This window comes from Camelus dromedarius, chromosome 17, assembly GCF_036321535.1.
Source record: "Camelus dromedarius isolate mCamDro1 chromosome 17, mCamDro1.pat, whole genome shotgun sequence".
Classification (NCBI taxonomy): Eukaryota; Metazoa; Chordata; class Mammalia; order Artiodactyla; family Camelidae; genus Camelus; species Camelus dromedarius.
In genome coordinates this window covers 47225040-47250073 of record NC_087452.1, presented here as the reverse complement: position 1 = coordinate 47250073, position 25034 = coordinate 47225040, and the positions used below count along the sequence as shown (strand labels likewise).

General features: G+C 42.2%; 1 protein-coding gene across 1 annotated transcript in view; it reads left to right on the top strand.

The window, feature by feature from the left end:
• The window catches only part of RBMS3 (RNA binding motif single stranded interacting protein 3), a 919284-nt gene that overhangs the window by 214116 nt on the left and 680134 nt on the right, over positions 1–25034 (top strand). The window contains exon 4 of the mRNA XM_031469805.2: positions 3228–3401. Coding sequence (XP_031325665.2) covers positions 3228–3401 — 174 coding nt within the window. The remainder of the gene's footprint in view (positions 1–3227; positions 3402–25034) is intronic.

Genomic DNA, 25034 nt, shown 5'->3' with positions numbered 1-25034 from the left:
AGAGATGTGATGAGACTTGATGAAGCTATGACCTTGACTTCCTGGGTAGCCACGCAAATGAAAGGGCCAGATGAATATGGCAGAAGATCAGTAATGTTGGTGCCTATTAGAAACAAAAGTCCCTATAGACGGGTGACTGAGGGTTGGCATAGATTTTCCAGGAAAGGTAGTCTGGTAGGGTCACTGAAATGTGAGCTGAGAGGAAGGGAAGACACTCTAAGAAGGAAGGTGGGTTGTAACAACAGCATGGTCATACAAATCATATTTGGAGTTACAAAAATCTGGAGCTTGAGGTTACTTTCTCTGTAAGGGAAGAAGGCTTGCATTGTTGGTTAGGATCGCATTAGAATCTCAAATGAAAGACTAGGAAGTTTGGACTTTGTCTCATGCACCGTGGAAAGCCATTGAGCATTTTTTTTCAGCAGGGAGTAACATAGTAAAGCAAGTTTCTAGAAAAAAATAATCTAGTGTCATTGTGGAGAGTCAGTCAAGACTTAAGGTAAGAGGTTCTTGATGTAGTTTTAGTGTCTCTAATATAAACCGGTAAAACCTTAAAAATGCACCGTGCTAATGGCAATGGGAAGGGCAACATTAATTCAAGAATTACTGAAAAATTCAATAAAATCTGGTGATACTGATAATGTAAGTTGGAGAACAGATCAGTGAGTCCGAGTTGTTCTAAGGCTTCAAGGCAGTTAGTTTCAAGATACTGCCAGAATGAGCATTAACAGAATAAAGAAATTAGAAAAGGTAACATTTAGAGTAAAACAGTTAATTCATTTGATTTTATACACAATAATTTCAGCTTTGGTTCCCTTGGTGGCAATTAGTAGATTAATCATAACCTCTCTATCCAGCAGATATTTTAAGATCTGGGAGTGGAATTTAGGGGAGAGTTGGCATTGTTAAGCTATATCTGAGAATCATCATTTTTAGAAGGAGTACTGAAAGCTTTGACCAGGTGTGTGATCACAAAGGAGGATTCTGCCCTGGCAAGACCTCATTTAGGGCAACGAGAAAGGAAGCAAGGGTGTGAGACAAGAAGGTCCAGCCAAGAGGGACGTGGAATCAAGGAGAAAATGAAGGCAGTGATGAGGGGATGAACATGGTTAGAGGCTTCACAGGTCAAGCTGTTAGAGGCTCCAAGCAGAGGGAACGCTCTTCGGAGCCATAGATAAGGCAACATATGGGCTTGAACGTATGAGGCTCTCAGCCAGTTGGGGAGCTGAAATTTACATGGAACAATACAAAACCACGTGATCACGTGCTGCCGTGTTGGAACCACGGTGTGAGAGCTGTGTGAGAGCAGGAAGTCCAGGGGTCAGCAAAAGCCACAGGCATCAGGAATGGCACCAAGCACAGGTGTAACATGGCCACGAGCTTTGTAAAAGGAGGAGAGAAAGGGCTGTGCAGGCGGGAGGGCCTCATGAATGAAACCCCTGAGTGGAGACTGATGCTGCTTGGGGACGTAATTAAACTACGAGGTGAGGCTTTTTACAAGCTTCCTTATGCATACACTGCCTGCTTCTCCAAGAACTTAAAACTGCCTGAGCTAATCTAAACGTGAAAACAGATAAAATACCTAAACATGTCTGGTCTTGAAGGAGCTAGCTGTAGAATCAACTGAGCTAGTGAGAGTGATGACTTTTAATGATCATAGAAGCAGGGCAGAAACCAAGATGCTTTCAGGGCCAAAGGTAGTTTTGTGGGTGGGTTCTATTAGTCTTTGAAGTGACTGTACATGTGGTAAAAAAAAACAGGGAATTTTTTTTTATGTGTATAAATACAGAGCTTCTGTACTTAGAACCAGGCACAAATATCCTAATGTTTCAGAAGCCCACCGCTGCTGCTCCAGCACAGGTGTGTTCTAGGAGGTGTGCAGTAATGGTCTCTGGCTTTGCCCTGCTGCTCCCGTGCCTCTCACTGAATGTTGAACCCTTGTAGCACACGTGCTCAGGGCAATGATGGTGATGAGCGTGGAGACAGACAGTCACATAAATTTGTCCACCTTAACAAGGTTAATTGGTTCTCCAACTTTTAGTTTAAATATTTTAAATTGTTTATAAGTAAATCACTGAATTAAATGTTCCTTTCCCTTGCCAAGTAATTTGAGGCTGTTGTGAGAGAAACAGTTCTGACTCGTGCCTTTGGATTGCTGAGGTTTTTACTTTCTTGGTTATTTTAAATGCCCAAGAAACTCTTTAGAAAAGTCAGTCCTCTAAGTATCTCATGGCATAAGAATGCAGCCCAATGGGGAAATACAATCTTGGATAAAAGTTTCTTCCCCACTAGGTTTCCTGAATATAATGGCAATGAGATTAGCACATTTCCCAGTGATTGAGTTGGCATGCGCCCATAAATTTATAAATAGAATTTATTGTGAAAGTTACTGAGCTACTTGGGTAAGTAGCTATTGCAATTTGATGATAGAAAGTGTTCTCTGAAAAGAAACCATTATATGCCTTATATGCCATGGCCCTCTGGGGGCAAAGAAGGACAGAAGATACAAGTGAGTTTTGTTTTCAGTTCATTCTACCCTGTTTACAATTATGAACAACTAGGTATATTTAACATTTGGCAAATTGATTGATATTTTCCTGTTCCTCTAGTTTTAATTACATTGGGCCAGTTGGGGGTAAATGATGATTTCAAATCCTTCATCCTTTTGCTGTCGTTAGGTAGTGGAATGGTGACATGTGGGAACATGTCAAGACTTCTGCTGATGTCTCCTGGAAGAGAGCAATAAAATTTGGAATCTTGGAATCTGGAGACTATTTAGAGTCAGGAACCAATCGGTGCCTCGATCCAACCCTTGTAAACTAAGATACTTGTTTACTGCATTCAGATAAACCTAATGCTGAATTTCAAAGGTGAACCTTACGATGAAAGGATATTTAGGTAATTGAAAATATCACCACTAAAGTGTATCTTCTTTCTGAAGGACGATGTGATCTGTTACAATTAGAAAAAAAAAAACAAATTGTTTTCAGTAAGATACATTTCAATGAGACTTTGTGCTTTGGGATCCAGTCAAAATTCTAACAGTGAGAAAACACTTCTATCCTAATCAGAACCATATTTTGTGCCTCCTCGTAAGAAATCAGCCCTTTCTTTTAACCAGCCAAGTCCTGGGTCCTGATCATACATGAGGATGCAGGCTACCATTTACAGCTGACTTGGGTTTTCTACAGAGCTGTCTTTACATTGCATTTCTTTCTTCTTGATAGTCTAGCTCCACAGGGAGAGCCTATCACCCTAGTAAGTCGCGAGTGACCATGAGCCCTGGCTTCAGCTCCCAGTGGAATGGCAGCCAACCAGCCTGGAATACATACTCCTTTCCAAGAGCAAGTTTGCACTATCAGTCCCATGCCAGCTATACCTACTGTACGGGACACCCTGCTGTAAGTACCTCATTTTTCTGTATTTAGTCAATTGGATACTTTACTCAGGCACATTCTGAGTCTAGAGATGGTATCTCTCTGTTGACTGGGCAATTTTTCCAATGTTATAATGCTTCTTAAAGCACGAATATGCTAGCTCTTGAGCAAGAGAGATGAGCAATGGAGAATGTCTTACGTGTTTCAATGACATGCTTGGATGATCTTAGCTGAAAATTGATGTTTTATCTGAAGTCATTTCTAGCTGTAGTAGGCTGCCAGAACTTTCTGAATGGTTTGGTGAGGAGGCTGAATGTATGTGTGTCTCTGGTTTTATTTTATGGCTTCCTCCTGGCTGTTGCTTATGAATTTAGTTGGTAGCTCTTGCACAGGGATAGGGTAATTTTCAAATTGGCACAGAAGAGGCAATGGAGCCTCTCACTTTCGTCACTGGCCCTGTTGATATGGTTAAACTGATGTCAACACGTGATATAAATTCATTAGTAGGGTATTTTCCAGTTGCTGCTACACAGAACTCAGGTTGTGTAGATGACTCAAAGGGCAAGAGGAAAAAACGTTTAGTGGGGAGAAATAAACTCATGGGACTTGAGAACCTTTTAGAACAGGGTATCTGTTTCTGCTGTTGTTTTCTGTGTCTTAATCCACTTCTTATACAGTAAGATTTTTGTTGTTGTAAATTACACTTGAACACTTGGGGAGAAAACATGATGAATGTTGATTAGTAAGACATCTGTTGACTGCTAAAAATACAAACACAAAACTGGGTAATGAGAAGGTGGCTACTTGAGTTGTCTGGTCAGCCAAGTCCTCACTAAGAGGCCAGGTTTCATCTGAGATCTGAATAAAATAAGAGCTATGACTAGGCAGAGATCAGAAGGAAGAGCAGCAGAGGAAACAGAGTGAGGAAACTGAAGCAGGATTGAACTGGAATGTTCTCCATCCAGAGAGACGACCAGTTTGTCTGGATCTGGGTCTTGGAAGGACAGAGGGAGGTAAGGTCAGAGAAGTAGGCAGAGGCCAGGGTGTGCAGCACTTTGTAATCCAGGGGAAGGAATTTGTATTTAAATACAATGGGAAGCCACTGGAGTGTTTTAAGCAAGAAGACTAAATGATGGATTATCTGGGGACTTACTCTGGCTGCTGGGTGAAGAATTTCCGGTAGAGTAACAAGAAGCAAATTAGGGAGCCAAATGGTAATAATATTACATATACACCTAAATGCACACCTGCCTCTGCGCGTGTGCGTGGGGTTACTTCTGCAGAATGAGGTTGACGTTCTGCAGTAGGAGGATGATTCCTTTCTTATACAGCCTTTGATCTGTTTGATGTTCAAAATGCATGCAACTTGTATCCATAATAATAAAAGACAAGTTGCACATATTTTATGTAATTTATTTTTAGTAACTAGTTCCATACTGAAAATGTCTCATTAGCTTTTCCCCTTCAGTCATGACGTCAGGCCAGATGACAACAAATGATAATTTAATGAAATGTCTCAATTCCTATTCTTATTGGTCTCAAGGCCGTCTATAAGTAGCTGACACTGACCGAGCACTTAATGTTTCTCAAGTCCTGTACACCTTTACGTGTATTATATACGTATATCTCTTCAAAATAGCCTTAGGAGGTAGGTATTATTATTATTATCACCATTTTAAAGATTGGTGAAATAAAGCTCAGAAAAATAAACATTTTGCCCAGAGTTACACAGCTAGTAGTGGGCGTGGGATTCGAACACGGGCCTCCTAGTCTCCAGCCAGCATTCTTGTCCATTGTGTTCTATGTATTATGTTCCTTGCCATTGCATCCTGTGTCTTTTATTTTCGTGTTGAGAACATTTACATGATTGTACCTCAGAGAGAACTCTTTGTGTCTTGTAATTTAAATGTGCAGGTTACTCCTTCGAGAAGTATTTATATTTATAAGATATTTGATTTTAGGTCTGGGGGTTGGAATAGAGAATATGCGCTATTCTGTCTGGAAAAACCTCAGGGATAATTACAGGATGTCTGGCCATTTTGTTGGGGGTGTGTGCTTTAAAACCCAGACACTGATACTTCCTTTTGTGACACCACTGAGAGTAAAGTGAGTCAAGGGTGGAAAGTAGAAGCAGAAAATTAGAAAGGACTTGAAACACAGCCATGTGGGCTGCACTTCTGATTTCAAGGATACTCCAAGAATCACTCTACTTGACACTCTCCCATTATTTCAATGTTTAAAATTTTCTCTCACAGTTTCTCCCATGCCTGATCCAATGGCATTTAACTCTTGACTCCAGGATCAGTGACCATTTACCTCTCCTACTGCCATACAAAAAGGATGATATAATCTCATAGCAAACCAGAGGTTTGGTCTGGGGAGACTTGGAGAGCTGGGTCATGATGACAACATACAAAAATATTGACTCTCTTAGAACTTTTGCTTGGGTCCCTCTGGCAAGCCAAAAATACTAGAGAAAGATTTTGGTCTCCAAAACTGTGGGAGTCACTGTGCATTATAAGATCCACGGAGGTCTTGTGGTTCAAACCACAGAAACGGAATTCTTGTCTGAATAGGTTGCCAGTGATTTTCTTGAGTCATATAATTCAGGAGCCTTTAATGAAGCTATAAATGTTCTGCCTGCCTGGTGAGATTCTGGCCTCTGTTTTTCCCCCCAAGTTACTGGTTGGATTGAAGATTTCCAGCTCTTTAGTTTCCTGGGGTTACTAGGGGGTCAGCCAGTGTGATGTTTGTGGGGTCATTAGATGTGATTCAGAGGGCTCCCTCTTGCTTCCATTCCCCTGCTCCTGAGGAACCCTGACACCCCACAGTGCCTGGTCAGTTACCTTGATGTTAGCAGCCCATAGAAACCTCTGCATACAGTCAAGTCTCTCCCTGACCAGGTAAGGCTTTTTTCAGAGCTCTGTTGTATACCAGTGTATCTGTTTCCTGTGGCTGCCACAGCAGGTCACCCTGAACTTGGGGGCTTAAAATAGCACACATTTATTCTCTCACAGTTCCTGAGGTTAGAAGTCCGACATAGGTTTCCCTGAACTGAAATCACATGTTGGCAGGACTGCGCTCCCTCAAAAGCCTCCAGGGGAGAATCTGTTCCTTGCCTTTTCCAGCTTGTAGCACGACAGTCCTTGCAAGTCCCTGGGCTTGCGGGCCCTTCTTCCATCCCTAAGGCCAGCCTCCCAGCATCTTCAAATCTGTTTCTGCTTCATCTTCTCTCTCTCTAGAAGAGAAGATGCTTCTCTCTTGTAAGGATACTTGTGATTCCATTTAAGGGCCCACCCAGATAAGCCAGGACAATCTCCCCAGCCGAAGATCCTTAAGGGCATCTGCCGAGCTCCTCTGTCGTATGAAGTACCAGTTCCCGGGACTGGGAGCTGAACACCTGGGCGGGCTAGTTTTCAGCGACCGCAGTAATGCTGCCCAGTGACTCAGTGGCTCATTCTGAGCCACTGGGTAATTATTCAGAGCTTCCTGAAACTGATTAGACTGCTCACTGAAGGAGGTAATATGAGAGCGTCTCTCTGAGGGCTGGAGGGCGGAAATGGATATCCTGTGCCAATTCAAAACGATTGACACTCCCAGATAGAAGTTTGAGTTTTTTGAACCCACTGTTTTTCCACTTATACAATGAGATGATTACCACTCCAATATACATATATCTTAAACGAGAATGAGAAGACAAGGTGATGAGAACGCTACTAATATTTAACCCGTTCCACTAGTAAAAGAAATCATGCCAGTGAACAAACCACATCCAGACGTTTAGGGTGGCCTCTTCAGCTTGGGGCAGAAAGTGGCAGACAGTAATACTCAAAATATTCAAGTAGTATGCTAATATAGTTGATAAGTGCAATATTAAATACACCGTAGTCTTTTTCATCGTCTAAGGAAGTTAGAGCTGCGTCAGGTAAGTCTCTGACCTCGTATAGTGTTGGTGATACGTTTCATGTGCAAAACTGTTCTGATTCTTTCCAAATCGCATCTTGATCTCTCACTTGATGCTCGTGTCAGCAGCTGAATGAGAGGCCTGGGTTTGCTTTGTGACTTGACACTGGGAACCACATCAAATTCCCACGAACGGGTGGCCTTTCAGTGACTGGGGACCATCATAAAAGTGCTCACCACAGAGGGAAGGGATTCCGTGGGCTGCCGAGATCCCTGCCTCTGCTGCCCACTTGGCCCCTTCTCTTCCCACACCAGGAGCGTGCTTACCATCCGGGGGATCCTGGGCAGATGGAGAGGTGAGGAGGGGAGGTGGGGGGAGAGAGAAAGGAGATGGTGATGGTCTGATCCTCACTGTTGGCTCAGGAGGCTGGGCATTATTTTCTCTTTCCCCAGTGAGGGAGCACAGGCAAGCCTCTGTGTCCCCTTGGGGCTAATCAGGAGATGGCTCGTGCCAGCCCAGAGGCAGAGACCAGGTAGAACCCCGCTAGCAAAGCAGACGCAGCAGGAAGAGCTGAAGAAGAAAAGGGATAAAGAAGATCAAGTTATAGCGGTGCGCTCGGAGCTTGAGGCTGCCTGGAGACCATGCAGGCTTCTGCTAGGGCCCCAACTCTCTTTGTAGAGAGAAGAGCAAACAGGCAGGGGAGGAAAAGTGGGCCTCCTGGTGCTGGATTTCTCGTTCTTAACAAATTCTGCAAGGAAGAGGGTGGAGACCACAGCACTGTCTTGCTAGAGGACTCTTTCTTCTCACCATTGCATAGATTCCCAGGACATTGCCTCTCTAGAAACTTGTCTGCCAAGCACAGGGACAGTTGCTTTCCACTGGGAGTCAAGTTGTCAAATGAGGGTTTCACACACCTGCCAGTGGGGACGCTGTCCCACAATGAGCCATTTGTTTGCTGTCTATGTCCAGGGCATGCGGTAGCCTTACTAGCTGCTTCCTGGACTCGGACCTGTTTCTCCCCAGGGGCAGGGACAGGTGTTTCTTTGGGAGGTTTGTAGAAGGCATTAGAGGAGGTTGCACGTCTCCTTTCTCCCATGTAAGGACTTTTATGCTTCAAGGCGAATCACCAACTTTGGAAATCAATAGAACGTGGTGGAAGTGATGTGGCGTGACTTCCAGATCCAGTGCATCCCTCTGAAACACATTCCCTCCCTCTCTGCCCCAACATCCAGGCCGCAGAGATGTCCTGGGCTTGCTTATTTGCGGTTTCTGAATTGAAATATATATGCTGAAATTTAAATTACTGATTCCTTTTACTGGTTATCCCAGTTACTGTTATTCTATTTACTAACATGTTTGGAAGTTTTTTTTTTTTCTAATACTTTAAGAACTGGTATAGCTAGACACTAGCGTAATAAAAGATCTGCACAAACTTTGGGGTCTATGGGAAACATTTCCAGGAGGACTGAAGATGGACAGTTTTCAGTGAAATCAAGACCAGAGTTTCAGCTTCCATTAATTTTCTTTCGTAAACTGACTTGCTCCACAAGTTGCTAGTATTCCAGTGGCTACAATCACCTTGTATCCTGATTTCCCCTGTTTATGCTTATTTTGTAGAGTAGTTATTAATAGGGTCCCCTTTTGCTCTCAAAAATGATCAAGTTTAGAAGATACATTATATGGTCTCCCTACCACAGTCCTTTACAGAAGAAAGCGTATTCCTTGCACATAAATCCTGCTTTGGTCTATTGCTGCAGGGTGTAAAACCTTCCCAGGGGGGGCTCCAACAAAGGAGGCGCCTCACGTAATGACAAATCAGGCACCATAAGCCAGCGGGGCTTCCAATCCTTCCCGGCCGTGCAGGCATCTCTGCTGAGAGAGGAGGGCAGGGTATCATGGCCTGAAACTTACATCCCTGCAATTATTTAAACTCACGGTGAAACTTGTAGAGAACTCAAAAGTGGGAAAGAGGGATGTAATTTTTCCAAATTCTTCTAGGGACACATGAACAGAGTTTGAAGAACACACTACTCAATGGTCATTTTTCCCAAACTTCTTTTTTTTCTCACATCTTTCCACCGGGATAGTGGCTGCTCACAGCTCAGGACTCAGCCCCAGACCTTGCCCAGCTGCTCTCAAGGCCAAGAGATGGCCTGTCTCTAAGACCTGTGTCTCTTTCACTTACAGCCCTCCTAAGGCTGTCAGTCTCCCTACGCTCATACCATCTCCTAAAGACTAAATACACGAAACAGATAATAATGGCATGGTTACCATCATTGAGGTTGGGGTAAGGCACTTTATCAGTTAGGATAACAGAATATTCCAACCGGCAGTGATTATCTGTCTGGACGCAGAGATATCCATTTCTGTCTGCCCATATGGCTGCAATAACGTGTCCATCCCACACGCCTTTACGCCGTGTGACACAGAGCTTTCTCACCAAGACGTGGGGTCTCAACGCGCTCTTCCTGAATCTGGCCTTTGGGGCTCGTGTCTGCCCGACAGAACGTGGTGAAGGTGATGCTACGTGACTTGTGGGTCCTCTCTCCCCCTTCAGCCCAGAGAGATCTGCTCAGCTGGGAAGGAAAAGGCCACGCAGCTCTTAACTGGCTCTCTTGAAAAGCTTGGTTTCTGAAGGCTCTCTCCCGGGGCACTCGCTGTCTAAACTGAATCACCGTGCTGTGAGGAGACCCACGGCCCCTGGAGAGGCACGTGTAGGTCAGTGGTCTCAGCTGAGCTCAGTTCCCGGGTCTTCTCAGCCCACACGCCCGATATGGGCGAAGAGGCCTCCAGGTTTCTTCCATTACTGTCTGAGCCACTCCCTGGTATTTGTGGAAGGTCTTCCCATCTAAAGCCACAGACCTGAGAGAGCAGAGAGGGAGCGCTCTCAGCGTGTCCACATTCCTGTAAGCGTAGCACAGTGGCTGGAGATTTAAGTCCCCGAGCCCTGGATGGCTTGTTGCTCACGGTAGCAGCCAGAATGACAGATGTGTCCCCGATTGGTGCCACAGTTGGTCAGCAACACCCGAGACGTAAGTGAGCTCTTTCTTTTCGTCTCTGCTGCGCTCAGCGTGCTGTGGTGAATCCCTTCCCAGGTATGAGATGATTGATACCCACAACTCCAAGTGCTTCATTTAATATAACAGTACCTCAAGAATGAGGGGGTGGTTTGCGGTTTTGTCAAGGAGAAGAATCTGCCCCAGAATTCCTTTCTTAGACTTTCCCTTTATCTCATTGACCAGAACTGCTTTTTATGCTCAACTTGAAACTAATAAGAGGCAAAAGCAAATAGACTTCCCAATATTAGTCTAAACCTCGCACATTTAAATCACCTGTGGATCTTTTTTTTCTTAAAACTAATCCCAAGCTTAACTTCCAAACAATGAAAGCAGAACTTACCCATGTGACTGTAAGATATCATAGTTGAGAATCACTGTTTGATTGAATCACTGTTTGTTGAGATATACTTGAGAATCACTGTTACTTTTGTTTTAATATTACATGGTTCTACTTTATATAAAGTGTTATCCCTAATTTTCTTTTTCCCCCAGTTTTATTATGTAGAATTATTGTAGTTCGACTGCACATACACATTATATTGCATGTAAATACATGTAAACAGTATACTGCACATTTTTTTAGTATTCATATATGTACTAATTATTGTTTCTAAGAACAGATTAGATCTTTAGCTCTTTAAACTTACATAGTTATCAAAGGAATAAAGCCAACTACAAAATAAGAATCAACAGAATGTGGTAATGCAATCATAAAGGACAGTCACATTGCTTGCACATATTCAAGAAATCAAAATAATAATTAGTTCATTTGTGTCCTTATTATTTCTTAGATTCTTCATATGGCATATGTATTTTTCTTTCTCTTTCCGGTCCACTTCACTTAGAATGACAGTCTTCAGGTCCATCCATGTTGCTGCAAATGGCATTATTTTATCCTTTTTTATGGCAGAGTATTGTTGCATTGTATATGTGTACCATGTTTTCTTGTTTGATTATTGAGATATCGTAGTTGAGAATCACTGTTTGATTGTTGAGCTGTCATAGTTGAGAATCACTGTTTGAATCACTGTTTGATTGTTGAGAGTCCATAGTTGAGAATCACTGGATTAGAACCTCGCCACTTAAAATGTGGTCTGTGAACCACTGGCATCAGCGTCACTCGGGAACTTCAGTCTCAGCCTCCGAGATAAGGATCTCTAATTTATCCGGATCCCTAGTTTATTTGTATGCACATTAAAGTTTGAAAAGCACTTGTTTAAACAAAGTATAATTTCTCCCCCCAGGGCTGGGCACATTATCCCGTAGGGCCAAAGTCAAGGTTCTGTTGTCCAGAAAAAGAGAAATGTCTATTGGGAAAGCCATCAACAGTGTCTACTACAGGTGCCCAGACCTGGCATGCCCTGAGGCATCTCCCAAGAAGATTAAGTCTCCTAAGATTAAATCACATACTAAAAGCCAATTCCTGCCTTTATCACAATATATAAAACCAAGCTTAAGTATGTCACAATATATAAAATCAACTGTGCTGCTTCTGCTTCAGTGTGTGGCTGGTCCGTCCCTGCTCATTAAGTCTCCAGGATCTTACTGTCCTAAACTCTCCTCCTCTTTTGGCATCATCCTTGAGGGGCTAAGGTTTGTGTCACTTAAGCGTGCTTACTTCCTGAATATACAGAGCAGCTGAGTACCCACCTTGACCCCTCAACTCTCTTAAACTTTGGATGAGGTCATGTCTTCATCCAACAGATATTAACCGAGCACATGCTATGAGCTGGACGTTGTCCTGGGTGTGCACATGGTAGGAGGTAGGATGGGAGAGGAGGAGGCTGGAGAATAGTACAAAATGTCCGTATTCTCAAGATGCTTGATAGTTACTGGTGGAGAGATGTGAAGGAGCCCACCTGGATACGTGAGGGAGACCTCCTACACACAAAGGCATTCAACGGAGTCTTTGAAAGAAACAGTGGCAAAATAGGCTTCTGTTGCAATGTATCTCTTTTGAACATAAAAAATAATTTTAAGCTTAAAAAGAAAATGCTCTGATTAGCTCCCCTGGCCCTTTTAGGAAATGCAGATTTTTTTTTTTTCTCAATCGCTTTTACGAAGGGACTTCCCATGCCGCCTCCTAAGGGCACACTTCGCCAGTCAAGGGCAGTGAACTTGGATGGTGTCAGTGTCATCGGCTCACTACAGTGAATGGCTCCCTAATCATTCAAGTATGAGTCCCGTTAGGGCTGGGTCTCTTATGTTCAATTACAAGATTAGCGCAAGTTCTTTGGGGTAAATATGCAAACTGTTTGAATGCACATTAATGTGAAAAATTCTAGCTGCCTCCTTCCCTAGCCGTAGAGGAGAGTTGTTTATCCTTCGAGACATTTTTGGTTGCGAAGGCTTTTCCTCCTTCAACAGTTCTTTAAACTTAGATGTGTACTTAAATATTAATAGAAAAATAATCGCAAACATGACAAAATGTGCACCTCTAAATCCAACACTAGCTTCAGAAACATGTTATCAGTATCTTTGAAGCTCTTTTAATGCATCCTCTTCCAAACCCCTGAAGGTAATTAATCATACATTAGGGTTTCATTTTAACTATTCCCTTGCCTTTCTTCATCACTTTGCCCTACGTAGGTGTGTAAACATATCATTAAGGTGGTCTCTGATTCTGTTTATTGTCATAGTGATAGAGTGAATATGTGTGTATACACACACACGCAATGTGTACCTGTGTGTAAGTATGTACCCCTATATATTTGTAAGATTGCTTCCTTAGTCCTGCAGTTGCTATGACTAAAGACATTTGCATTTAAAATTTTTACAGTAGCTGCAAGGTCACCTTCGCACCAATGCTGACAAGGGTGTGCTTCCCCTCACTCGTCAATATTGGGTGCTGTCTGTCAATTAGACTGTCATCAATCTGTGTGAAAATAGGATGATGCTGTTTTAATTTGCATTCCTTTCATCACTGGAGAGGCCAACCATCTTTTCAAGTGTTTAGCCACCACTGACAATTATTTTTTCTGAATTTAGTTCCTTCACTAAATGAAGGCAGAATGGTGCTACAAAGCAGTATGACCGGAGAGACGTTTGCCACTTTACCGCGTTGTATTTTTATCACAAAAGCAATTGAATTATATTCATGTCACCTGCAAATTGGTATTTTTGTAGCTATTTGTACCTACCCTAAAAAAATCGCAGCCCTAACCGTGCTAAAAACAAATGGATTTGTCTGGGTTTGTGGCCTGAAATCTTTTCATCTTGGTATTTTAAAGTAAGAAGAGATTTTCAAAACTCTTTTACCAGTGTTATCTTGTCCGACCCACTACCTGTTAAATATTTTTTAGCTCAGCCAATAGAAATTAAACAAAACAAAACACAGCAAAGTATTTACTCATTTACGACTGCAAAGGTTTTTCAACAGGCATTGCAGATTCAGAAATCTAACCTCCATTCCATAGAAGCAGCTTTTAGTGAAAGTATTTTTAAATGTTAATGACAGAATGATATGAAAGCATAAATAAAACCCAGGAAAATGACCCAATTCAGAAGAAGAGGGAACATTTGGGAGGATCCTCGGGTACCTCACCCCTCCTGGTGATACTCCACGTCTGAAGCTGGGTGATGGGGACACGGGTATTTGAATATATGGTTGATACTTTCTCATATTTAGAAAATATTTCTTAAAACCTAAAACCTCAGTACTTGCCTTTTTTCAATTCTCCAGTGGCACATAAAACAGGATTACCACTCTAAAGCTTAATGATCACATCTGAGAGCTTTCACAAGCCAGTATACTTGGCCGCCATTCTGAGCAGAGGCAGTGCAGCCAATTCACCAATTCTGAGCAGCCTGGATGCCGGTACTTAATCTGGCAGAAGCGTGCTCCAGTGACAGCAATGACTAGGATTCTTTTGGTTCTCATGGCAACACTAGTAATGAAAGTTCTTAAAGGCATCTGCAGAAAAGAAGGAAAAAATAGGGACTCAACAAATTTCACCCCAAACCACGCTGGTAAAACATTTAAGAAAATGTAACTGATTTTTTTTATGTGTATGTGCTCCTGGATTGATAGTTGGCATATATGATAATATAGATCTGAAGCTCACAACCTTCTGCTTCTTAAATTGAGATGATGCATTTCTCACATCTCCCAGAATGTGTTTGCTGTCAAAGCCTGAGGGTGAGCGTGATTGGCTTGGTGTGATCCCACATTCGGACCTCAGGTTCATTTTGGAAGGTAGTAGACTGAAGGCTAGTAACTCTTATTTTGGGATTGCATAATCAAAATGTGTAGGAATAGTCCAGGAAGCAGCCTCTTCGGGATGGGGAGTTGTAACTTGTTTAAGCAAATATAACTTTAGTTGGCAAAGCTTTTTGCTGGCGACGTGCATGGGAGTGTAGCCTCGGTGAGGGGCGGAGCCGCGCTTCATGTCTGGTCTTGGCCCTGATGTGGCTCTGCAGAGATGCGCCCGGTCCTCGCAGAGATGGGCCCGGTCCTCGCAGCGATGCGCCCGGTTCTCGCAGCGATGCGCCCGGTTCTCGCAGGGATGCGCCCGGTTCTCGCAGCGATGCGCCCACGGCAGCACCGCACTGGAGCAGCCCTCCACACTGCTGTCAGGGCCGTTAACATTTACGGCACAATTCATTTAGCTTTTTATGGGGCCTTCATATTCCCTTTATGACACCAAACAGGAAATGTCCGGGCAGGGGATGAGCAGCCCTGTGCACCCAGATCTCTTTCATTTTCCCTTTTATGTTAATATCCACTAAACCTCTAAGCCCAGGAGGTGCAGCTGCCTGAGCCTCTAACACTGCATACACCTCGGAGAGCTTCCAGCATCGTCTGAATGGAATTTCTTACCGCAGAATGATTCCTTCCTCAACCCACTTGGAGACAACAGGGTTAGGCGCAGGGACCTGAGAGGGGCTGGCGCATAACGCCACTAGTTTAATTACTGTGCTTGTTTAATCCATGCTTGTTAAACACTTACTGTGTTCCTACCGTCTTAGCCGGCTCCGGCTGCTATAACAGAATGCCGCAGACCTGGTGGTCTGAACCACAAACGTTTCGTTCTCACAGCTCAGGAGTCTGGAAGTCTGAGATCAGGATACCAGCAGGGTTGGATTCTGGTGGGATCCGTCTGCTTAGCTTGCAGAGGGCTGACTTCTTCTGTGTGTTCACATGGCCTTAATGTGAGAGAGAGAGACAGAGAGACAGACAGAGACAGACACACAGAAAGAGACAGAGACAGAGACAGATCTTTCTTTTATTATAAGCGTATCAGTCCCATCACAAAGACACGCCACCATGACCGAATTACCTGATTTCTTTCATACACCCCCATCTCCAGATGCCATCACATTGAAGGGCTAGAGATTGAACCTATGAATTTTTGAGGGGACATAAACGTTCAGCCCGTATCACCTACCATGCCAGGCCTTTTCTGGGTCATATAGAATATACTTGTTCAGGTTTCTATATGGCTATTTGCCGTACAAAACCCTCACATCTCAAAAGTTAGACACAAGAGAAACATTTCTCTTCTGGGTGAAGGTTTTCCACACAGCGATGAGGGTGCTTGTTTTGTAATCCCTAACAATTTTGCATCCTCCAGAGCCTTGGAGTCATCTCCAGGGCTCTCCTCATCCAACTTGCCAAGAGGGAAGGAGAGAATGGGGAATGGCAGTTGGGGGGTCACTGTGGTCCAGCCTTGAAGGGGCACCTGCCACCGCCATTCCATTCTGTTTGCTGGCACTCAGCCTTGTGGTCACGCCGGTTGCAAGGAAAGCTGGGGAATGTGGCCATGTTTCTGGGAAAAAAGAAAAGATGTTACTGAGCACAAAGCCAGTCTCTGCCAAAGGTGCTTCAAAATTAGCCAAGACAGACGAGGTCCCCACATGTCTGGAGTGTCCATTCTGGTTCAGCATGACAGGCAACAGCCAGGTACACGGACACATGGTCAGAATTACAGGTAGTGAGGAGGGCAGTAGAGAAATCAACAGTCGCACATGGACGGAGAGTGGAAGGAAGGGAGCCCTTCTAGGGAGCGTGATGAGAGAGAATCTCTCTTGAGATAAAATTCTGAAACCTGAATGAAGGGGAAGAGTCAGCAATCCAAAAGGCTGACAGCTGAGTGGGACTCCGGAGCCACACTTCCAGCCACAGTGTAACCCTGCTTTCCACCAAGATCTTAGTCAATCCTGAGAACTTTTTTTTTCCAGTACGTGCATGAAATGATGGAAAACAGTGGGCACTACTCTTAAAATTTCTGACAACTCGAAATCACTGAGACGGTTCCCAAGCCAATGCATGTGTAACAAAGAGCCATTTATAGTACTTTTTATCTAGAACAGTTGCTGTAATGAATAGGCTTTGCTCTTACATGAAGCATTTTCGTTAAATTTAATCACTGTAAATAATGAAATGATTGTGATGTAAGGAAACTTGTGGAGCTCAATGCAAATTATTTTATGCAGAAATATGGCTCACAAATACACGAATACTTTCCTTGTCTAAAATGTATGGTGATCTTATTCCAAATTTAACTGACGCACCTTTTGGTAACCCCTACTTTTTTTTAACTGCCATCTAGCCTGCTATTTTTAGAGTTTATATTTGTTCAAAGTGCCCCCGCTTTCATTTTACTTCCTTGGCATCTAACTTTCCTTAAGTTTAGCTCTTTGTTCTGAAGCCTAGATTAATAGGTTAAATCACCAAGAGTCTAGGTTTCCCTCAAAATCTAGACTGCTGGGAATCCTCAACCAGCTAAGGATGAAAGAGCGCATGGAGTACTATTCTAAACCTATTATTCAGTTTTTCTTTCAGTGCCTCCCTTTCTCTTTCGTTTTATTTTATGCTGATGACATCTTTTGTCTGCCTAAGGACCGGTGCAAGCTTACTCTTGAATCCTGGGAAACAAAAGTAATTCAACACGAGACGTGTATGTGGAGGAGGTGTGCACTGATTTATCTTCCAGAAAAGATGTGAGGTGACAGAGAACAAGGGCCCTGCGGTGTGTTGCTCTGTGTGGAAACTTCTACTTTGGAAACCAAGTTGGTAGACTTTGAAATTGTCATATGATGTTTGCACCTCAGGGTAGAAAGTCTCAAACAGAGACTGACTTACTTTTTCTTTTCTTCCTTATTCTACTAATGCATAATATTAAATTTAACGTTTAAATTTCATTTAAAACGTTTTTAAATTATTTTTTTCTTTGAAGGAGAGGGAGAATTCTGTAATTGTTTTCAGGGGATATTCAACAGATATAAATGCTCCACGTGACTGAATGAAGCAGCTGAGTGGTATTTTTTTTTTTTACAAGAAACTCATGGCATTTAGCCCAGGACATCTCTAGTGACACATTCCTGTTTCCTCTTTACTATCTAACTTTCTTGTTGCCTCTTGTAAGGTTGACACTGTTTCATGAGCCCTAAATTTGTATCTGGACCACCGTTTACTTGTTTCCTTACTCTGGGCAGATCATTAGTGAATTTCGACTTGGTATTCTTTTCTGCAAAATATGATAACATAGGAGAAAACACATAGTAAATCTTTAGTGTTGTGTTTATAGAAAAATGTTAGCATCATTGGAATCCAGTTTTTCGGATTCAGTCTAGCATCTTGACGATTAAGTTCCTCTGATTGTCTTTGTAAAATCCCTGTATATTCTGAGCTCTCTATTGTGTCTGGACCATCCTAACTTCTAAGCTCTCTCTTATTTTGCTTCATTCAAAGCTTCCCAATAATTGTCGTAGGATCAAGGAAGCAGTTTTAGGCATAGGCAAAATTGTTGGTTTATGCCTTCATTCACGCATCCCTGCATCCCACAGGAGGTCTCACCTTCCCTCCTCGGTCACTGTCCCTGCTCCTCTGGTCTTCCGGGTCCCACTGGGAGACTGTTCCCTTCTTCCAGGCTAATATATTCTTATTATTTCCTTGGACTTGGTAAACTTGAAGACTCTGAATCAAATGATGCTTCTCTTCTGGGAACAAAGGAGTCACTGAAGATTCTCTTAATTGTAAACTCAACAGAGATGTCACTTCCTCCAGGAAGTCCTCCCTGACTTCATCATCCTCTTTCATATGAAAACATTGCCACAGGCTTGCGATCATATATTATACCATTGCATGAATTTATTTTAGGGGGAAATGCATTTCAAATCACAAAGTCCTTACAGTATTCTTTTAAAACACAGGTTGTTTCCAATTGAAAATGCCTTATATATGCATTCATTCATGTATCCATTCTTTTGACAAATATTTATTGAGATCTGCTGTGTGCCACACGTTGACCTAGATGCTTGGACTGCAGAGATGAATAAAGTGCAATCACTTAAGGAGTTCATAGTCTAAGGGAGTAGGAGACACATACAGGTCATTAGAATGACAAGACAAGGGTCATACAAAGCCTGTGGAAAGGGCCCCAGTGGCACTGAGTCTGATTGACAGCCTTTGCTCTCTCCTGGGGATGACTGTACAGAAGAAAGGGTACTTTAGTGGCATCTTGGAAAGTTAAGAGTTCGCTGTGTGTTGGGGGAGAGGTCATGAAAAAATAAAAAGAACAGCAAGGCAAAGGCCTGTTTCCTTATGCATCATGGTTCTCTCAGGCCCCAGCTGTATCTGTAACATGAGAGCGCTGGATGAGAGCTGTTTCCATGTCTCTTTCCAAGTTCTGTGCTTCTACAATTTCTCTAGTGTTTTGAATGTCTTCTCCATGTCAAGCAATGGACCGACCTCTGTGGAGAAAATGTTCGCTCTGTTCTCAGGGAGCTTACCCTTCTGGAAGACGTGGCAGAGAAGTTTCGTTTCTTCAGCCGGCCAGCGGACAGCAGTGCCAGACGTGCGGCGTGTTGAGAAGGTGGTATGATCACATATCTAGAGCCATGACAAACATGAACTGCTCTAATAAGGAGAGAGCCTCAGAGAGAAATGCCATTCCTTCCCTTAGAAGTTCCATTACCCCTAACCCTATTAAAATACAACGTTGAAGAAATGAATTAAAAAAAAAAACATTCTGAAAACCAATGTCATTTCATGGGCATTCACATCATGGAAGACAAAATCCTCATCTTTCACGGTTGGTTCTTATAACAACTAGAATGATGTCTGTAGGCGGTGAAAGTGATCTTGTGTTTTGGGGATGAAAAGGAGAAACTCGATTTACACTGCCTTGGACAAATCAGATTCCACCTGCTGTCCCAGTGGCCTATTATCCATCTGCCACCCCTCCCCGACCCCATTACAGTATATAGTCCTGGAGGGAAGGTACCACGGAGTCGGTGTGTTGAGTGCCGTATCCTCAGTGGCCAGCACAGAAAGGATGCAGCATGTAACTGCTACCCAGGGGGGATTCAGTGTGCAACTGCTGCCCGAGCCTCGAGTGAACAGTGCGGTGTTCCCTGAGATGGTTTGTGTAACTTTCTGACTGTCAAGGTAGACAGAGAAAGCTCCCATCAGAAGATCGTAAACAGGACGGGAAAGGATGCCTGATAATTCAGCCGGAGCCACCCATGCATGAGGAAGAGAAGTTCAGAAGTGATGTTATTTCAGGCAGAAAACTTTATGAATCTTGCATGGAAACCGAATGACAAGCTGGCTTTTCACTGACACAATGGAAATGAATATTAAAGTATTCAGAGAGACTGGTAGAGAAATCGAAAGTCATTCAGATGGAGTGAAGTTTTAAATGCAAGGAGGGATTGTATTTTACAGACTTATCTCAGCATGGAGCAGCGTTGATGAATACAGTGTAGGCCACGGGTGTGGAATTCATTTATGCAGATTCTGATAGCGCAGCCCATTTGAATTCTTGAAATGTATTTAGCCCATGTTTTATTAAAAAAAAAAAACCCTCCAAAATTCACGGTTTTCTTTTGTGCCTCTGTCTTTGCATTTTTCTCTTACCCTGTTTATACAAGACAGGCTCTTTCTATTGTTGGGCATAACTTGGAAAGTTCGCTATTCATTAAATCGGTTAGAGACATGTTTCAGTTCTAGGAAGTGCTCCTTTCTAGCTAAACTCCAGAATCTTTTCGAGTTAGAGACCTATTTTTGCCCTCGCTAAGGCAACAAAACTCCTAATTAAGCTAGCACCACACATGACAACATTGATTATAAAAATTTCTGTAAACGGGAAAACTTCAGGTTAAGTGCTTGTTAATTGTAGAGTCATCCTCTTCATCTTCAAGCATCTATAGCAAATTGTTTTGAATTTGATTGCAGTTGCTTTTCAGGAAGTCTTCTCTTGTTTTCTTTTTCTAGCACAACTTCAGTGTTTCACAGAGATAGAATCTGTGACTTTGGAAGGAAGCTGGCCTTGAATCTCCTGCTATGAGATGGAGTTATAATGAAGGTCCTTTATCACTTCCAGGCATAAATTCCTTTAGATGGGTTCAAGACAAGTCTCATTCCAAACTCAAAAATACAAATGATTTTGTTATTTGAGTATTGCTTGGATACCCAAATCTATTTATTAGGACAGAAGTATATTAATAACCTGCTTAAAAGACAGCAACAGTTACTCCCTCTAGAATACCTTCTTACTTCAGTGTTTTTTTGTTTTTTTTTTAACTTTGCTAATCTGGGGTTAGACTTTTGAGAGTTCACAGGCAGAATCAGTTAATGTGCAAAAAGACGAATGTGAGAGATCGCTGGAGAGAAAGAGCAAGAAAAGGTGTGAATGCCTGAATAACTCATTTTCTAATCATTCCCTTCAGAATTTACGTCCTGAACATTTTGGGTAGAGATAAGGAAGTTCTTGAGCGTGGATCTGTTTGAGGAGCTTTAATTGACAGTGGATTCAGTATGTTTCTTTAAGAGGAAAATTTTGAGTGTTTTCTTTAAGCATAAAAATGGTCTAGGAGTCTATGTGCCCATGAAATTCACGTGATTCAATATAACGAGGATTTTTCCTCCACAGAGTGAATAACCTCCTTCCCACGTGTATATTGATATAAACTCTCTGCACATTTGTTTTATGACTTAGCACAGGTGGTGTCTCCCTCGTTTGAGGCTGAAAAGTGGATTTCCCTTTGGTTCCCTTGGACTTCTTTTTCTTTGATGGTGAGAGAGGGTAGGTATTAGCTTTTCCTGAAAATCACACTTAAAGAAAACTATGGCTATGCCTTAAAAATTCTTTTTATTTGTATGTATTTCACCAAGAAATGCACAGTAGTAGTATCTGTTGTTAACAAACATTAGAATTTATGTTCTTGTGTTAAGAACAATTCCCCAAGAGCCACAGGAAGCCAGACGAATCTATGAAAAAATCACATGAAAGCCCATTATATTAAAGCAGGTGCTTGGCATGTATTGTAGTTTTTTTCCCACAAATTTTGTTAGTGTCAGCTTAAGATTCAAAAGCGTATTATTTTATCTGTTTATCATGTTTAGATAGAGATAATAAAATTAATCAAAATAAGTAGGCTGTAATCTTAAAATCTGTAGCAGAATAGCAAAGAAGATTTAAATAATTCTTTATTTTATCTAAGCTGTTTATAGTTGCTAAATATGTTTCTAGCTCAGTATCATTTAGTCTGGTATAAATACTAGGTATTTTGTAACCCTTTTAAACTTATTAGTCCATAATTATCAAAGCAATACTATGACGTACACAGTGTTACCATCTTTAATGTGATAGATACACTGAAACAGAAGGCTTCATAGACTTACCTTAGATGACCCAGGATTTGGGGAAAAGGAATTAAGTAAATAGTAGTTCATATTTTTTGTTTTGTTTTGTCTTTTTTTTTTTTTTTGTAGGAGTAATTCTGTCTTCTGAGGCATGGCATTTGAGCAGATCTTCTCTTTCTTATACTGTATATTTCCAAACAGGAGCACTTTCTCCTTGGACACATGTCTGAGATGAACCTTATGATAATAGTATCAGTAACAGCTAACATTCATTGGGTGCTAATTATGTTTGACGGTGAACAAAACTCTTTCAACATTGCTTCATTTCATTCACATTAAATGCCTGTGAGGTTATCAGGATTTTATAGATGAGGAAACCTAGGTTTAAAGACTAGAAACTGACTCAGTGTCAGGAGACGTGTATTAAAGGGAGCATCCGATGCTATGCTTTCCTCAGTACCCTGTGTCATGAGAAGAATTCAGCTGCACTGGAAAACCAGGACAAACCTCTTATTAATCAGGGCATTGTAAAGGCCCTCTTCTAATTCTTTGAATCACTGTTGGACAAACATAATTAAGATTAAAGTAATTCATCAGATTAAGATCCTACATGATAATCTAATCCTTTTGGGTTTTGGCATTGCTTTAAGCACAGAGCTGTTAAAAAATTGTGGGGCTTCACACATCAAATGAATTAGTAGCTCTAATTTGGTAGTAGTGTATCTACCAAACGAAGCTAAGCAAGTAGAGAATCTGAATTTGTATGTGGCTTTTAGTTAGACTCGTTTCTTCCTGGTGCCACTGCATCCCAGATGCACTCTTAGCACAGCGTGGGCTGTCTCCTCCAGCTCCCCCACCTTGTACTTTCTGACCCTGCTCTACCAACCCCTCATGCCCGACTTGCCACCACTCCCGCTCCTGTTCATGCTGCCTTCCACCTGCTCCCTGTCCCAGAAATTCCTTGCAAATCTTTAGCGAGTCCAAATACAGCTGATAGGTGATTGGGGCAGGCTCTATGGAGTCAGTGAGAATTTTAAAACTGACTTTAGAAGTGCTGTAATTCAGTGGCAGTGGTGAGCGTGTTATTAAACTCAGGTCCAGCTGCTCGCTGCTCAAAAGTCAATAATCGGGAGGCAAGGTCAGTGGAAAGGAAAGTTGCTTTATTCAGAAAAGCCGACCATCTGGGGAGAAGGTGGACTCATGTCCAGAGACCAACTCCAAAGAGTCTGCTCAGCCATGACAATTTTTAATGGGGAAAAAAATGGGAAAACATCTCAGAATCATTAAGGGAGGAGGTCAGATTCATCATCGTTTTCCCACTGCGTGCAGACCTGCTGACTTCTCCTCGTCTTTGGATGCTATCTTGCTTGTGTGGTCTGCCTGCAAATTTGCTTAGGGAGTCAGTCATGCTTTAACTAGTTCTGCATTCTTACTCCTTTTAATCCAGGAAGGGAATCAACAGGTAGGTGAGGCATTGTGTACATTCAGTAAAGCAAAAATCAGGTTAAATGTTGCCTAGTGATCTCATCCTTCTGATTAAGGTCTGAGGAAGACAGAGAGGAACACTCTGAAGAGGACCAGAATGGCTGCTTACAAGTAGGTGTTAGACATGGAAGTCTGTGCTGTTTAAAGCTAGATCATTATAGGCTGACTGATTGGGTGTCTGTATTCTTCATGCAACCTTGTCCACCTCCTTTGTCTTTACCTAAATCTCCCAACTATCTGCTGTGTGTACGCCTCAGTCTCATTCTCCATCATCTTAAAATTTTGGATTTGAGGTACTTCTGCTTACTTTAAAAGGAACAAAACAGTTTTGCTAAGAAATGCCATCCAGCAATAGCAGGTAATGAGATCCTTTTGTGCATAATACACTGGGGCTTTCTTTTCCCACCACAAGTTGCTCATGAGGCCTCACATGCTGCCCTTTCTGAGTTGGGCTGAATTTTATTTGCATGTACTCTGCCACAGATGAATTCTATCAGGTTTTAAAATCAAAAGCCCCAAATGGACTCCCTATGTAAAGAATATTAAAACTCGAAAACCAAAATGCAACACTTCAAAATGAGAATAATGAAAAAAGTCATGTTTAATGCATTTGATAATTATTGAATTAGCAGCCTGCATTGATTTCACTTGGAGCTGGCAGAGACAGGGGTAGAGGAAGGCGAAAGAAATCCAGCTTCATTCATGAAAGTGTTCAAAGCTCTGGAATTTGGTTTTATACTTTTCATTGTTTTCTTTCTTAAGAGCATGCCTCCCACCCACATGTAAAGTAACAGATTAATCCACACACACACACACACAATTATACATGAGGATTACATAAGTTGGAAACACAAGTCATTCACCAAACTCCAATCTCTCCAAATGTCCTAATTCCTTGAACTAAGGGTAACACTGTCAAGGTTGCTGAAGGATTGTTGTTCTTATTACCTGCACATCCTTCAAATGTTTCCCAGAATATCTCCCACTATCTTCCTCACACCTGATGACTAACATATGTTCCTGTATTTTTTTTAAGCAAGATTCCATTAATTTTTTTTAATGGGCATACTAGGGATTGGACCCAGGACCTCATGCTTAGCATACACGCACTGTACCACTGAGCCATACCCTTCCCACAAGATTCCACTGATCTTAAAAAACTGAATAAATAAAGAGAACCTGAAAGCTTTTGGAAGGAGAAAAGTCATGCTCTAGGTAGGGGGTGATACAGTACAGACACTAACAATTTCCCCATTTGGGGTGCTAAGGTATTTAACCTGCTTCCATTGATCAGTGCAATGAAAGGTGTCATTATACCTGCATAAGTAGGAGATATTTTGTGTAAATTCTGTGCCCTTGTCACTAAAATAAGCCTGCCTTTTAAAAAGCGCTTAGCCATCGGCAGTTTTGTGGGACAGACTGTAACGTGTAGCTAAGCTGTGATGGTCCTCACAACAGGCGCATGATGGAATAGCGGCAGTTTTTCTTCTCTCAGTATCTTCACTCACCATGAGTATGAGTTCAAAAGTGGATATCGAAGCATTATTTTATCTCATTCGTTCAATAAGTACTTGCATTTTTTGCGAGGTACTAGATATGGATAAAAATAAACACAACCC